At 38.4% G+C, this 15,500-nt stretch overlaps 1 protein-coding gene across 1 annotated transcript; it reads left to right on the plus strand.

The window, feature by feature from the left end:
- Positions 1–2,520: 2,520 nt before the first annotated feature.
- On the plus strand, positions 2,521–14,841 carry FUNDC1 (FUN14 domain containing 1). Its single transcript, XM_031445386.2, has 5 exons — positions 2,521–2,705; positions 3,430–3,586; positions 6,923–6,998; positions 11,229–11,357; positions 13,330–14,841. The coding sequence occupies exons 1-5, from the start codon at positions 2,678–2,680 to the stop codon at positions 13,405–13,407; spliced, it is 468 nt and encodes a 155-aa protein (XP_031301246.1). The 5' UTR covers positions 2,521–2,677; the 3' UTR covers positions 13,408–14,841.
- Positions 14,842–15,500: the final 659 nt, after the last annotated feature.

The following is a 15,500-nucleotide window of genomic DNA, read 5'->3' on the forward strand; positions in this document are numbered from 1 at the left end:
ACCATAAAAGGCCAAGTAGTGGGTGGGAGCCCAATTCCTGGAAATCCCCACCCCTTCCCCAAATCAGTTGGAATAATCCTCCCACTTGTGAGTATATGAAATTACTCAGCCCATAAAAACCAACCACCCCCATGCCCTGGGGCCATTCTCCCTTCTGAGACCAACCACATTCTGTCTATGGAATGTGTATCTCTCTAAATAAACTTGCTTTCATTTTATCACACTAGCTCTTGAATTCTTTCCTGCTCAAGATGAGAACATACTCTCCGGTAACAAGTGGGCCCCATTGTGTTGGGATTTGGTGTTGCCAATGGGGGAGGTTTGATTTCCCATGGAGGGTGAATTGTTCTTCTGTTTGTTATTTTGTCTGCTTTTTGTTTTTCTCAATTCTGACTAAATTGTTTTTAACAGATGGTTTCCAAAGACAATGGGGGAAGGTGGAGATCAGGAAGGAATAGTTTCACTACAGTTTCATTACGGATTAAATAGAAAATGTTTTCTATTTCAAATAAGTTACTCATAAACTTTTGGAACTCTACCCATTGAAAAGTTGGAAACTATCTGAATTATGTTTTGGTACAGCTGTAGATAAGATATCGGTGTTCACAATGAAAATGTTGATTAGTGCGACTGAAAAAAAAAACAACCCAAGGGTGAGGGTATAGCTCAGTGGTAGAGCTCTTGCTTAGCATACACATGGTTCTGGGTCCAATCCCCAGTACCTCCATTAAAAAAATTAATAAATAAACCTGATTACCTCCCCCCACCAAAAAAAAAAAAAAAAAACCCAAAACAAACAAAAAAGCCCCAAACAACAACCACTATTCAAAATGGAAATTACAAAAAAAAAAAAAACAAACAAACAAACAAAAAACACCCCCTTGAACCAATCAGGAGGATCAGAGTACCTTTTAACGTCTGTGTACACAATTTACACATTAAACCATTCATCACTGAGCCAACAAAATGACAGCTTTTTTGATACTAGGAAAGAAAAAAACTCACGCTAGAAAAATATATCATACAAACCAGCTTCCTTGAGGTAATGGCAAGGGCATGCATATCACTGCAGGAAAAAATGGAAGAGCATTAAAAAGTTCCTTCTCAGCCCTCAAGTCCTTTAGAGAAATGATTGCCTTTTAATTCATTATCAGATATGTTTTGGATACCTTTTGGATACAAAGGTCTATTCTTTGGGATCTTAAGGGCAGTGTTTTGTTTTCATTTTCTCCCTCATTTCTCCATAATCATTTGATTCTAAACACCATTGCCTTGACAGGAAAGTGGCTTCTTTATGTAGCGGGCAGATATTGCTAAAAGTATGTGAAAGTGTAACTTGGAAGTCATTGGCCCAGTCAACCCTCTTCCAATTTTTAATTTTGTTCTCCCAATTTGCAATTTTCCTTTCTCTTTTTTCCCTTCTCTTCTTTCACTAGCTATCATTTGCTATTTTTCTGTTTATTATAACCTCATCACGAGTAGGTGGGCAACGGGGAGGAAGGAGTGTGAACTTAAATCTGTTAACTCTTGGGGAAAAAAAAACATTTCAGTGAGGACCTCTGAAGTTATGTCCCTTAAAGTTATTTTGTTTCTGAAAAGTGTAATCTTAGGCAAAGTGTCCTTGGACACTAACATCTCCAGCCAGTCTTAGACCTGCATTTGGCCGGGGGTTGACGAGAGGGTGTGGCACAGGCTGAGGAACTTTAGAGAATCAACCCTTGCATTTAAAGTACCAGGATTTGAAAAGCCAAGTGCAATTATGAAGTCAACATTTTAAGTAATGTAACTTCTACAAGAATTAGTTTTTTCTTCATATTCGTATTCTCATAATACGAATATTGATAGGGCTGTTTTAATTGTACGACGAACACGGGTGCCATGCAAGTTCAAAACAAGTTTCGGGGCTGATTTATGTGAACCTGAGTTAGCAGCTTGGTGATCCACATGGTTTTTCATTCTACAGAATCCCGTGGGGCTTCTGCGTGAAGAACTTGACCCGGTTCCTCTGTCAGATTTAAACAGTAAAAATGATGCTTAAAAATGATGTCCTCTTGAATAACTTGTGTCAGGTCAGTTCCTAGGCCTCCCTCAACCTCCCTCGGGTTCTAGGCGGGAAACCTGTGGAGAAGGTGATGATGAAAAGGTTCCAATTCCCAGCAGCAGCGCGTTAGAAAAAATTTCCAACCGTTAGTGAGCCCTTGACTCCTTAGAAAAGGGTGGTTTGAAACAGTTTCTCTTCTCTCTTTTAAAATCCTCTTTCTGGTACAGTGTTACAAATGGCAAGCTAGTGGTTTCGATTTAACCACCATGGGACGGCCCTTCCCCTCCAGCCCTGAGGCTCTTTAAATCAAAATAACACAGTTCAGGTTATGGAAATTCTCGAGGGGGAGGGGTGGGAAACCAGGGTTGTGGAGGGCAAAGGACTACAACTCCCACCAGCCCTCGCGGGCTGAAAGCCAACTTCCCTCTCCCCTCCCCCCTCCCTGCGACCCGAGCCCTGCGCTTGCGCGGAAGGCCCTGCGCTTAGAAGAGGGGCGGGGACAGGACAACGCGCCTAGAAGAGGAGGAGGAAAAAAAGAGATCATAGACTTCCACCTGAGCCTAGAGCGGTTCTTAAAGTCGTGGGGGAGAGGCGGGCGGGCTGGGACCACCTTCAGTACAGGCCGCCGGCGGTATCATGGCGACCCGGAACCCCCCTCCCCAAGGTGAGCGGCCGGGGCGCGAAGTAGTGTCTTAGACGTGACTCACAGCTGTCGACCTTGCCTCTTTCTCTTGCGCCGGGGTTCTTGGGGGCTCTGTTTTTTTGAGGCAGCCCCTTTGAGCACCCCCTTCGAACTAGACTCTCCCTCCCCTCTCTGCGGAACGCAGCCGAAGAGCGACCCCCGCCCCCAACACAGCCCCACCTCCTGCCTTACCTTCACCTCGGGCCCTTCCTCTCCGTCTTATAACGTTTTTTAAAAATTTTTATTTATTTTTGTTTTTTGTTTTTGAAAGTCTTGGCTCTGGAATAATTTCTTCTTGCCAAATAATTCCTTCTAACCGGTTCTGTCAGTGGAGGACCCCCATCTTTCTCCCACTGATGAAAATGGACTCTGCACTGACCCTGAACCTGAGATTTGCGGATGACCCCTTCATGCTGTGAAACTGAACTGACCTGCTGAGATTTGTGGCGGGGGGGACCCCTCTGCTGTGTAACTAGAGTTGCCCCAGGCCCCTAGGCCGGTCCCTGTGCCTTTGGAAAGGAGATGCTAGGCCCTTGACTCTCGAGGCCCTAGTCTCAGGGATTGTGTTTAACAAACTTTGTTTCCATATGGGCGATTTTAGCTGTTGGGCAAAAGTAACAATGAATTATAACAGATGAAGAATGTGTAGGACATTTCTAACTTTCGGTTGACTCTAAATTGGTTGTTTTCGTTTTCTGTTTTGAAGAATATGAAAGTGATGATGATTCTTATGAAGTGTTGGATTTAACTGAGTATGCAAGAAGACACCACTGGTGGAGTCGAGTGTTTGGCCACAGTTCCGGACCTATGGTAGAGAAATACTCAGTGGCTACCCAGATTGTAATGGGTGGAGTGAGTGGCTGGTGAGAACAACATCTTTTTTCATTAAATTTCTTTGGGAGCCTGACTGTCATTGGGAGCCTGACTGCTGCCCTTTTGTATATAGGCCAATTATGGGTCACTCAATGGCTTTACACTGTTAATCCCAGAAGAGCTGTACCTTGAGGCTTTTCTCTGATATGATTAGTGTAATCTACACTCAGAGACTGTTGGGTTTTGGTGGTCTTCCTCCTCCATGCCCTCCACTGTTCCTTCCTCACCTTTCATTTGATTCTTTATATATTCCCCCCCCGCCCCGATTTAGTAAATGTAGTGGATCTGATTCAGTGACAGTGGGTGAGAAGAGGAAAATATGTAAGAGAAGAGTTAATTACATGTGAATAATTTTTACTTGTTCAATGACAACAACTGGAAAACCCTGTGAGAACTCCCACAGTAACACTGGTCTCAGGGATTATTAGTCCTGTGGAGAACAGTGTAAAATTCTCAGTAAAAATGATTGATTATGATACAGATGTTTCTGTTAATTTTTGTGGACTAGTTCGGATTATGATAATATTTTGAAGAAGACTTATAGCACATTGGGTCTTTGTTGGAATTAAAGGACCGATTGCTTACTCAGTAATAATATTGTGGAGTATATTAAGGGGGAGAGGTTAATAAGCATTAACCTAACCAGTTAACATTTCAGATCACATGATTATATAATTGCTACTATAGAGCTAATTCTGTTATTCTGGGACTAAAAGATTAGGGAAATAACAAGGGTCAGAAACAAGTTTGACCTTTATTTTGAAAATGTTCATGACCTTAGAGAATTTTTGAAGTTAGTGTGGGTGCTTAACTTGTGAATAATCATTTTTTTCTTAAGATTCTAAGTTAAATTCATCTTACATTAATTTAAATATTTACATACTTAAACTATCTGATTATAAAATGAATTCTTTTGATTTGTGTTTCACATGCACCTTGGAACAGTGGTGCACTCTTTTAAATGTCTTTTTTACTTAATGCCATTTTATGGTAGAAACGCTCATTGTGAAGATTCTGTGATGAAGAGGTTCAGTATTTATTCATGATGTATACTTAAATAATGCTGCTTATGCAAAAAGCCTGCAGTTAGAGAGACGCCTGGTCAGAGCCCTGGTTACTCAGATCATTCTTCACAGGCTGGTTGTACTTGGTTGGCCACAATTCAGGGCTTGGCCTTCTGCTTAAATAAGCTCACAATTTGGTGCTGTGGGCGATTGGTTAATGTGAGTCAGGGCCTAAAGCCCCATCTTAAAAGAGACTTATAAATAATTGAGCAATCAAATTAAATCATTGTGTGTTTTTCTCTTTTTAGGCCAAACTTGGTGAGAAGCCCCATAATTGGCAGAAGTTTGCTTGGAAAGCCTAGAGACAGAGCAGGGGAAGTTCGTAGGTTCATTCTGCCATCAAGCAAAGGATAGACATGCTTACGAAGCACACCCCCTGGGATGTTGTTAAGACCTGGCCACTGCTTGCCTCCTCTGCTCCCTTTTCTGAGTCTTTGTCGCTGTCTGCCCTATCGAAGGACACAGATGTTTGAACCATAGCCAGGTGGCAGTCCAGGAGCTGTGTAATAAGACTCTAATATTATACAGGTGATTTGCTGCAATGAGTCAGTGCAGTACATTTTTGCAATTTTCTTAGGGTATAAAATTGATACACTGTTGTGACGTATGTTGAGGAAGAATGGTTAATGGACATTCACTTAACCAGTTAACAGTTCAGACCCATTCAGGACATAAATGGGAAGCTGAGATGACATTGACTGTAGGTAGCTATAGGCTTGTGGTCATAGTATGAAATTAAAACTGACATCAGGATGGGCGGCTGCTGGGAGAGATGGGAGGTGTGAAGATTAGTTAGAGGACCCTTAGTGTGGTCTGGAAGCAAGGTGATGATGCCCTTGAGAATGGAAAGAAGACGGGAGCAAATGTTTTAGAGATACTCGAGTATACAGAGTTGGCAATCAGCTGGACTCCAAAGGCGATGAAGAAGGCAGAGTCTAAGATGAGCATGAGGTGGTGAGCCTGGAGAATGGTGTGAGCACTTATAAATGGGGACCTTCACAACAGATGGCTTGGTTGCAAAGATGATGTTTGCCTTGGCACATTTTGAGTATGTGGTTCTGGGTGCAAGAGAAGCTCATCGTGTAATTGGAAATGTAAATTTTCCATTCATGGAGGTGTGTATTATTTCCTAGGGCTGTTGTCACAAAGCACCACAAGTAGGTGGCTTAAAAGGAGAGAAACTTACTCTCTCACAGGTCTGGAGGCTAGAAGTTTGGAAGGTATTGACAAGGTTGCTTCCTTCTTGGTGGCTCAGAGGGAGAATTTGTTTCATGCATCTCTACTAGCTTCTGGTGGCTGCCAGCAGTCCCTGGCTTTCCTTGGTTTGTAGACGTATCAGTCCAGTTCTGCCTCTGTCATCACATGGCCATCTTCCCTCTGAGTGTCTCTATGATATATTGGATTTGGGGCCCACCCTACTCCAATATGGCCTCATCTGAACTAATTACATCTGCAATGCCCTTACTCCAAATAAGATCACATTCTGTGGTTCTGGGAAGGTCATGGATTTGGGGGGGACAGTATTCAACCATGTACAGAAGTCTAGAGTTAGAAATCTGAGATTCTTTTGCACACTGTGGATCTGGAATACTGAAGGGAAGCATGAGCTTCGCTGAAGGAGAGAAATCAAGAAAGAAGTATGGGTTGACCTTACAGGATAGATGAGACAAAACAGGTTTAACATATAGAGAGAAATAGATAAGGAAGCCGTGAGAAATGTGGGCTGAAGTAGTCATGAAGATGGACCTTCAGCTGAACCTTAAAGGGTAGGAAAGGTTTAGATAGAAACCCCCTAGAAACAGGGAGATTAATACCTTGAGCAATAGCGGTGACCTGTTTTGAAGCTAATTGGGTTGGAGTAGGTTTGGGTAGGGTGAGGGTCGGCCAGGTCTGAGCAACATCTTGACTGTGTTAAAAAAGACAAAACAAAGCAAACCACTTTTATTATGGGGAATTTCAACTTAATAGGAGGAGTGTAATAAACCCCTGAGTACTCAACATTCAGTTTTAGTAGCCAGTCTTTCCTGTAAGTTCCCCTCTTTGTCCCTTATTTTGAAGCACATCTCAGACAATGTAGATTGTGCACTTCGGACTAGTCTGCATAACTGAAGGGAAACATTGAGAGTTTCTGAGCGGGTAAGGGCCATGATCAAGAGAAATGGGAAGACATTAAGATTTTATTAGGAAAGCAATGGAAAATAGGAGGGAGGGATTTAGTACATCATTGATTGTTCTTACCCCTTGTCATTTCTGTCATTGAAGGTGTGCGGGATTTTTGTTCCAGAAAGTTGGAAAACTTGCAGCAACCGCAGTAGGTGGTGGCTTTCTTCTCCTTCAGGTATGTCAGAGCTTTAGGTCCTTGCCTCTGCTTACATGCGTAGCCCTTGGGAACTGAGAAAGTCAAGTGCAGCCATTTCACTCTTGTCCATTTTAATAGAAGATAGAATTTTTATTGTAGGCATCAGTATGTGGAAAAACTAAAACGAGTTTTGAGAGCTGGCATCTTGTCACGAAAGACAATTTAAATACTTTTAAGTTTTGTTTTTTTTAAACATAGTTTGATCCCAGCTATTTGAGGTGCTTCATTTTTTTTTCGTTATTACTTACCCAAACTTCTCTTGAAGCATTTCCTTAGCAAAATAAGCATCTCATCAATAACATAACCTGCTCATCATGACCATTTAAAACCTATATTTAAATTTCACACACATAATGTGTGTGTATATATATATACACACACATATATATATATATATAAAATTCAAAAAGTCTCTTTCCTTCTCTGTTCCCTAGCTGTACAGTCTTCCTTCCCAGGGGAAATTGCTCTTAGCAATTTCTAACATGTTTTTTAAAATTGGAGAACCACAGTAATATAGAAAGTGGAAAATTGGGTTTAAAAAAATCATTCATAATCCTATTTCTGAGACAAGTGGATTTGAAATTTTCGTCTTGTTCATGTTCCTCTAAGTATAAGGTTTAAAAATGCTTTGCAGTTAGAGGATGTTTATCAGGATATTATCTGGCATTCATGTCTGTTTGGCATATATTTTCCCAAAAATATCATTCCCTGAAGATCAAATATAGTAAATCCTAAAATTGAAAATCTCTGGGAATAAATGTTAGCAACAGTTTTAAAGATACAGAGAACTGTCAGATTTGAAAAATGATTGATGGTCATAGCAACCAAAATCTGACTTCAGCACCGAAGCCATTGATCATGTAATAACCAGTGTCATTGCCTTAAGTACAAAGAGACAGATTTTGAGTTGTTTACTAAATAGTTTAAATATATATATATATATTTTTTTTCTCTCTATTGGTGGCATTATTAGGAATAATTGCTTATTACTTGGGGTAAGAGGTAAGAAGGAATATATTTAATATTTAAATTTAGTTCTTTGGATGAATATGCCAGTATTTGTACAAAGGAGAATTCTACTTAAGCTGATTTTGACTTGGGTTTACATAGAACCAACAATTAAGATAATTATATAGTTATGAAGAATCAAGATATTCAGTAGCTATTTTGAAAACTCAGGTATCATTTCTGTTTAGTGGAAAAGGGTACTGGACTGAAGCAGAGTTCCCCACGATGTTCACAGATAAAGAGAATTATGCATTTCAGTCTCCTCTGCATGTCAGTTTTTCAGAAGTCCCTTTCAGTCCACTTGATATGTACCCTTCAAATCCACATTTTGCCATTGCCACCTCGTACTTCTCTGTGTCTAGTCCACATACTCTTCGACGTCACTAAGCAGAAGAACATGGGACCTGTCTGCATTAAAGCAGTTTTTCCCACAAATATGACTTATTGAAAACTCAGTAGAAAGAAAGAGGAAATAAGAAACAAACAAATGGCATTTAGGTTAATTACCTATTTAGGTTAATTACCTATTATTTAGGCCTGCTTTCATATTTTTAGTACCTTTGCATATATTTAAAGATAAGTATGAATTTACTTATAACTTAAAGCTTTTGTAGTAACATTTTCTAGGCATTTTCCAGTAGATATTTATCACATTGCCATCTTAAAGTAGACAATGGTACATAGATCTTTTAAATTTAGTTTTTATTCTTTTAGAGTTGTACATGCCTATAATTCAAGGGTCAAACACATGTATAAGGTTTATTACAGATTAATCCTCTGCCTCCCCCACTACCTCCCCATTTTCCCCTCCCTTGAGGCAATCAGTTCGAACTATTAGCTGATTCTTAAGGTATTTATTTCCTTTTTCCCAAACAAATTGATTGGCTATTTCTTTGTCTTTCAGCTTGAGGTATTAACTACTGGCTTCCTATTATGGAAGATGGGAATTTAGCTATCATTTGTTGAACTTCTCTGTCTCCCCAACCCTGCATCATTTGAGTACTGTTATTTCATAATTGTGTTAGATCATTACTTGAGTTTCTGGAATCCGTAAATTAATGTCTTCCTAACCATGCTTGGGAAGGTTTTGGCCATTATTTCTTTAAATATTCCCTCCTATTCTTTCTTCTGAATATGACTCTGATTCATGTGTCTTAGGCTCTTTAATAATGTCCTGAGGTTTTGTTCATTTATTTTTTTTTTGTCTTTTTATTCAGATTGTATAATTTCTAGTGATCTAGCTTCACGTACATTGCCTCTTTCCTCTGCCATCATCTACCTTCTGCCATGAAGGCTGTCCAATGAATTTATTTCAGTTATTGTATTTTCCAGTTCTAGAACTTCCATTTGGTTCTTTTTATATTTTCTAGATCTCTGATGAGATTTCTTGTCTTTCCATTGATTACAAGCTTAGTTTCCTTTACCTCACTGAGCATAGTTATAGTACTGCTTTAAAGTCCTGATCATTCCAATATCTGCATCATCTCAGAGTTGACATCTGTTGATTTTCTTTTGAGACGCGGCCACATCTTCCGGCTTTATCACATCACATAGCTGGATTTTATCCTGGGCTCTCCTGGGTTGGGAATGTTATGTTGTGGAGAGTCTGGATTTTGTTTTATTCCAATGAAGTATGTTGGTGTTTTGATTTTAGTAGGTGGTTAACTTGGTGAGACTCAAATTGCAAATTCCATTTCATCTGTGGCAGGTAGCAGCTCAAATCTCAGGTTATTTTTTTTTTTAGCCTTGGCCCAAGTGCTTCATTATGCCCCATGAATGTGTGGTTCAGGCCTTGAATAGAGTTTAGACATAGAATTTGGGTCTCTCCTTCTCTAGCTCTGTCCTTCCTGGAAGCTGTTATTGTCCTGGGCAATGTCCTCTGGTTCTTCAGGCCAGAAAGATGGCATGTTTTCTGTTGAACTTTTAGCCACTCTGCAACTCCATCTTGTCCTCCGGATAAAGCCAGAAAAATAGGCAACTCACCTCATATTGGTACCTTCCTATAAGTTTCAACTCCTCTTCAAAATCTGCTTGCTTTAGTTAATTCTGGAGTCCTTGTTCTTAACCAGGGTTTATGGTTGCTGTCTGTGGAAGGGACCCTAAGATTCATCATCACCTCCATGTCTGGGACCCAAATTGCCATGCCAGGTATTGCCAGGAAAAAGCTTTCACTTGCCATTTGGTTTGATTACCACTCTGTTTTACCGAGGCTAGAGTTTGATGTGATAGTAGCTGAATAAATATAGGAAGAAATGCAGATAAATAGATTCTTCTATGGAGTCATTCACAGTGAAAATGGAACCTAAGATTCCCAACCTATTTATATAAAATCAGTTATTTTTATTATTTAAAGTATCTTATGTGTGGTTCATAGTTAAAGTGATGCATTAAAAGATTACTAAGAAAGCATCCGCTTGGTAGAAGTGATTTATGACAGTACGCGAGGCTTAATTGTTTACTGCTCATGTGATACTTTACATGTTGATTGTATTATTTGGAGGGACTCAGTGTACTGGCTTACACACACACTATTGTTCTTGTTCAGATTTTGCAGTGTCTCAGTAACAGCATATGAGAGTTTTTCTTAGGGCTAATAGGCATTTAGCTATAGTTTTATTAAAAGAATTTATAGCATGAAACTTGTGTAGAGCATTATTCTTAATTTAAATAAAGAGAGTGAAGAGCCTTTTATCAGGCTATTTTAGTGACCTAATAACTGATTGGCTTCTGATCTCTTATAATTAAACATGTATTTAATTAAAGTTACTTATTTATTAGCTATATAATTTCAATAGTCTCTGTGCCTTTTTAGTGAATTCTCAAATTCCAAAAATTATGAGAGAATTATAGAATAGTTATAAATACAATTTTTGGACTCTTTTCCCATTAAGTACTCTACTTCTCTTAACATAGTGTTCATCACATCTAAGTAATTATTTATACTTAAGTCTGTTTTCTCTGATAGACCCTAAACTCACTGAGGGTGGGGACTTCTGTCTCCCTTGTTCTTGGCTATAGCTTGGGGGTCTAGAACAGTGCTTAGCACAGAATAGGCACTCAGTATCTGTAAATGAATACCTTCGTGAATAAATTGTGATTCTTACCCATGAGCTTCATACATTTTTTGAAATCTAAATGTTCATATATTCTGTTAGCAACCTAGTTGGTTTAGATTTAACCATTTTTATTACATTTTTGCAGATTGCCAGTCACAGTGGCTATGTGCAGATCGACTGGAAGAGAGTTGAAAAAGATGTAAACAAAGCAAAAAGACAGATTAAGAAACGAGCAAATAAGGCAGCACCTGAAATCAACAATATAATTGAAGAAGTAAGACAATGTATATTTTGGGCTTTTTTTTTTTTTTAATGAATCTCAGCAGAGAATGTAACTAGAGATTGTCTTCTTTTTTTAAAAAATGGTGTTTCTGGTCATGTCTAGAGTGTTAAGTTAAAATTTGAGATCAAGCTACCATTTAAATCACTCATTTTTTTAGTTGTTAACTAAAACTACCTATTTTTTTGAGGTAGAATAGCTTGAAAATGTTTATATTTTATTAGTGTGGATTAGTTTTATTAATTTTTTATGTGCATTTTATGTTTTCTTCTTGTGTTCTGTTTAGAATTGAGCTGAATGTTCCTTTGTCTTTGTTTTTATTCTATCCTTTGACTGCCCCAAATTTTGAAAAATTTCAAGTCAGCTGAAAAGTTGAAAGACAAACACAATGAATACCCAAAAACCCTTCACTTACTCACCAAATTGTTCATGTTTCGCAACATTTGTGTGTGTGTGTGTGAGATTTACACTTTTTTTTTTCGCTGAACTGTCTAAGACATCATGTCTTTTTATTCTTAAATACTTAAGCACGTATCTTCCAGGAGTATGCATATCTCCTATATAATTACAAGTACTACTATTAATCTTTCCAAATTTAACATGATATAATAATATTTCCTAATAAACAATTCATATTAAAATTTTTGCACAAAATATCTTTCACATCTCCCCCCCAATTAAAAATTATGTATTTCATTTGATTGTCTTATCTCTGAAGTCTCCCTTAATCTTAAATGGTCCCGTCATCTGTTTTTTTTGTCTTTGTTTTTGTTTTTCTGTCTTTCATGACACTGACATTTTTGAAGCATCTAGGCAAAGTATCCCGTAGTGTGGCTTTATCTAATTGCTTCTTCATGATTTTAGTTGGGTTAAACATTTTATCAAGGTGTTATTTTTTCGATCTTGCACATTTTTTCCTCCTGGCTAAGTGGACTGTGAATAAACATCATTGTGCATGCCATGGGAATTTATTAAATCATCTGTGTTATGATGATTTAATAAATTGATCATCCATTCATTTATGCTTGCACTATAAGGAGATTTCTTTTTTTTTTTTTTTTAATGGCGGTACTGGGGATTAGAACCCAGGACCTTGTGCATGCTAAGCATGTGCTCTACCACTGAGTTATGCCTTCCCCTAGGAGACTTCTTTTTACCTGTGAGAATTTTGCTGCCCATATTCCTGTTATTCCAATAGCAAGAAGCTTCCTGGACCTGGCTGGGGGCTCCGGGCTCCTAAGGATGTAATGGACAGCCCTCGCATCTTGCAGGGTGGTTGGCACCTGCAATAGGTGCCAATAATTACACAAGGATTTTTGCTTAATATCTATAGAATTGAGGAAAGCATCTGAAAATGATACTTAGCTTAGGATTTAATACTTAAGAATATTTTTAAAAATTTGTATCTTTTCTTTCCCTTACTGTGGTAAAATATACATAACGTAAAATTTATCATTTTAGCTATTTTTAAGTGCACAATTCACTAACATTAAGTACATTCACACTTTTGTCCAACCATTACCACTATCCATTTCCAGAACTTTTTCATCATCCCAAATAGAAAACTCTAGGGGAGGGTAGAGCTCAGTGGTAGAGTACCATGGTCAGCATGCACGAGGCCCTGGGTTCAATTCCCAGTGCCTCCATTAAAAATAAATGTATATATATAAATAAATGAACCTAATCCGCCCCCCCCCAAAAAAAAACCCGAAAGTAAACAACAAAGAAAAAAACCCAGATAGAAGACTCTTCACAGGTAAGCTGTAACTCCCACAATTCACCCCTCTCCCCAGCCCTTGGTAGCCTCTGTTCTACTTTCTGTCTTGATAAATTTGACTATTCATATAAGTGGAAATCAAACAACATTTTCCTTTTTTGTCTGTCTGATTTCATCTAGTGTCACGTTTTCAAAATTCATCTGTGTCGTAGCCTAATGACGAGTATTTTTGTTTAAACTTTGTTTCAGGCGACAGAGTTTGTCAAACGGAACATCGTGATATCCAGTGGATTTGTGGGAGGCTTTTTGCTAGGCCTTGCATCCTAAGGCTGTGAATGTGCTGTCACAGTGGAGTCACTCGTGAGGATAGAAGCGGTGGTGACAAGATGGTCTCAACATTACACATTGCCAGATTCTCCAGGATGACGAGAAACAGCTAGCTGGACAATACCAAACTCACTGCTTAGCATTTTGCCGTCTGAAATTTGGCAAACTAGTATCTGCTATAAAACAGCCTATATGGTATGTGTATAATAGTATTCCTGAGCACAACATGGCTTTGGTTGTTTTTTAAAAATTTGCATTTGTTTAAAATTTGCCTATAAAGTACCACCATTGGATGTAGACGTGGAGAGATTAAAAAAAAATCCGTTGGCTATATTCCCCAGTGAAATATTATCCCCATTTTTATTTAAATAAAATGTTCTCCATTGTGCTTTTTAGTATAGTGCCAATAATTAAAAAGTTGTTTCATAGCTTCAACATTAGGGCTGACTTTTTTTTTTAAAGATATGTTTGCAATACACTGAAGAACTGTAATTCCCTTTTGGTGGAAGGATTTACAAATAGAATTATTAAAGACATTAAACACATTTAATACCAATTTTTAGGTTGTTTTTTTCCTGCAGTTCTTACTTTGCTTATGTAATAACTGTAGTAAACAGTTTCAAGGAATGCTCTTCTAAGGAAATAATACCATGTCTAAAGCTCTGTTCCTTTTTTTTTCTTTTTGATGGCTGTAGTTGTAAAAATATTGTCTTGTATATAAGCTTCTAATTTTTTAACTCATTTATTTATCCTAGCAGCCTGGGTAGAACTAATTATTTTGAGGATACATATAGTTGGGTCACTGATTCATTTTATTAACTTTGAGTGAAATTCGTTTTTCATTTTTAAAAATCCTAATTATTATTTTGACCTCTTCTTCACAAAGAGGTAAAAGTCACCTTAATAGTATAGTATGAATTTATTATCTGAAGAGTAGTGATTTTCTACATAATCCTGAAATTGTAGCTTAAAGAGAATTGTCTCTTTGGTCTAGTCTGAGATGTAAGTGCAAAGGCTTTCAGGTTTTTAGGTAGCATTATGGTGGTTGAACACTAGGCCAGTTGACTTGTTTCTCAGGACCCATGCCACACTCCCTCAGAGGCTCCTTTACCTGGAAAAGCTTTTCGTACTGTTTGTTCTGTCCATAGAGTTCTAGGTTGGAATTAGGAAAAAAAACAGCAGAACGACAGGTGTTGGAGTCTTCAGATTGGAAAGACTTTGCAGATAGTCAGACCATCTCCTTTTGCTAGGCAGTCCCCGTGATATATTTTGTGTATTGTAAACAAGGCATTTCATACTTTCAAGATTGTCACAGCCTGTGCTTTCACTCTCGCGAGACTCCTTAAAATTCAACATGGGATCCACCTTCATTTTCTTCCTTTACTCTCATTAGTGCCTCAGATAAAATGCTAAATAAAATTCAGACTTTCTTAATATGAAGTGGTTTTGTTTATAAATACTCATTTTTCTTCTTCGAGCTTTTCTCTGTTTCTGCCTTGCCAAAGTTTTCATTACCATGGAATTAAAAGGGAAAAATATTCTACATTAGGTAGAAACTTGGCCACACTTCTGTGTGCGTATCTGCATGATAGTTTGATCTGATACTGTGAGGCGGGCTATTGTGGGGAACTCCGGTAGCTGGCTCGGTTTTCATCTTGGAAATATTTCTAGTGTCTGTTCTGTGTATGATACATTAGGAAAGTGGGGGTGGGAGCACAGAAATGTCTGCCCTCAAATAGAGACTAAATATTCCTATATGAAAAGTTCTATTGGGGAACCTGGCATATGATTTAGTGGCAAATGAGTCATGAGGATGACTACTTTCTGATTCCAAACAGGAATGAAAAGTGAAAAAGTGAAAAAAAATAGCACTTCATTTTTGCCTACACATCTCCAAGTATTTGTTGATTTGTTTGGAAATATTTGTATACAAATGCAAAATACTATCAGAGTTCTCCATACGGTCCCCTCTCTGTTAGTGTCCCCTGTTCTGCCTCATGTCCGCACCATTTCTCCACGGGGTTGTAGGCTACTCAAGGCAGTCATGTGTGGTGTTAATCAGTAACTTGTGATACACCCTGTGCAATGCTTTG

This window comes from Camelus dromedarius, chromosome X (genome assembly GCF_036321535.1).
Source record: "Camelus dromedarius isolate mCamDro1 chromosome X, mCamDro1.pat, whole genome shotgun sequence".
NCBI lineage: Eukaryota > Metazoa > Chordata > Mammalia > Artiodactyla > Camelidae > Camelus > Camelus dromedarius.

Bases quoted from the DNA above. Each gene is read 5' to 3' on its own strand.
- FUNDC1 (XM_031445386.2), top strand. From the start codon at position 2,678: ATGGCGACCCGGAACCCCCCTCCCCAAG. The intron at 6,999-11,228 runs GTATGTCAGAGC...ACATTTTTGCAG, and splicing joins GTGGCTTTCTTCTCCTTCAG to ATTGCCAGTCACAGTGGCTA. The intron at 11,358-13,329 runs GTAAGACAATGT...ACTTTGTTTCAG, and splicing joins TCAACAATATAATTGAAGAA to GCGACAGAGTTTGTCAAACG.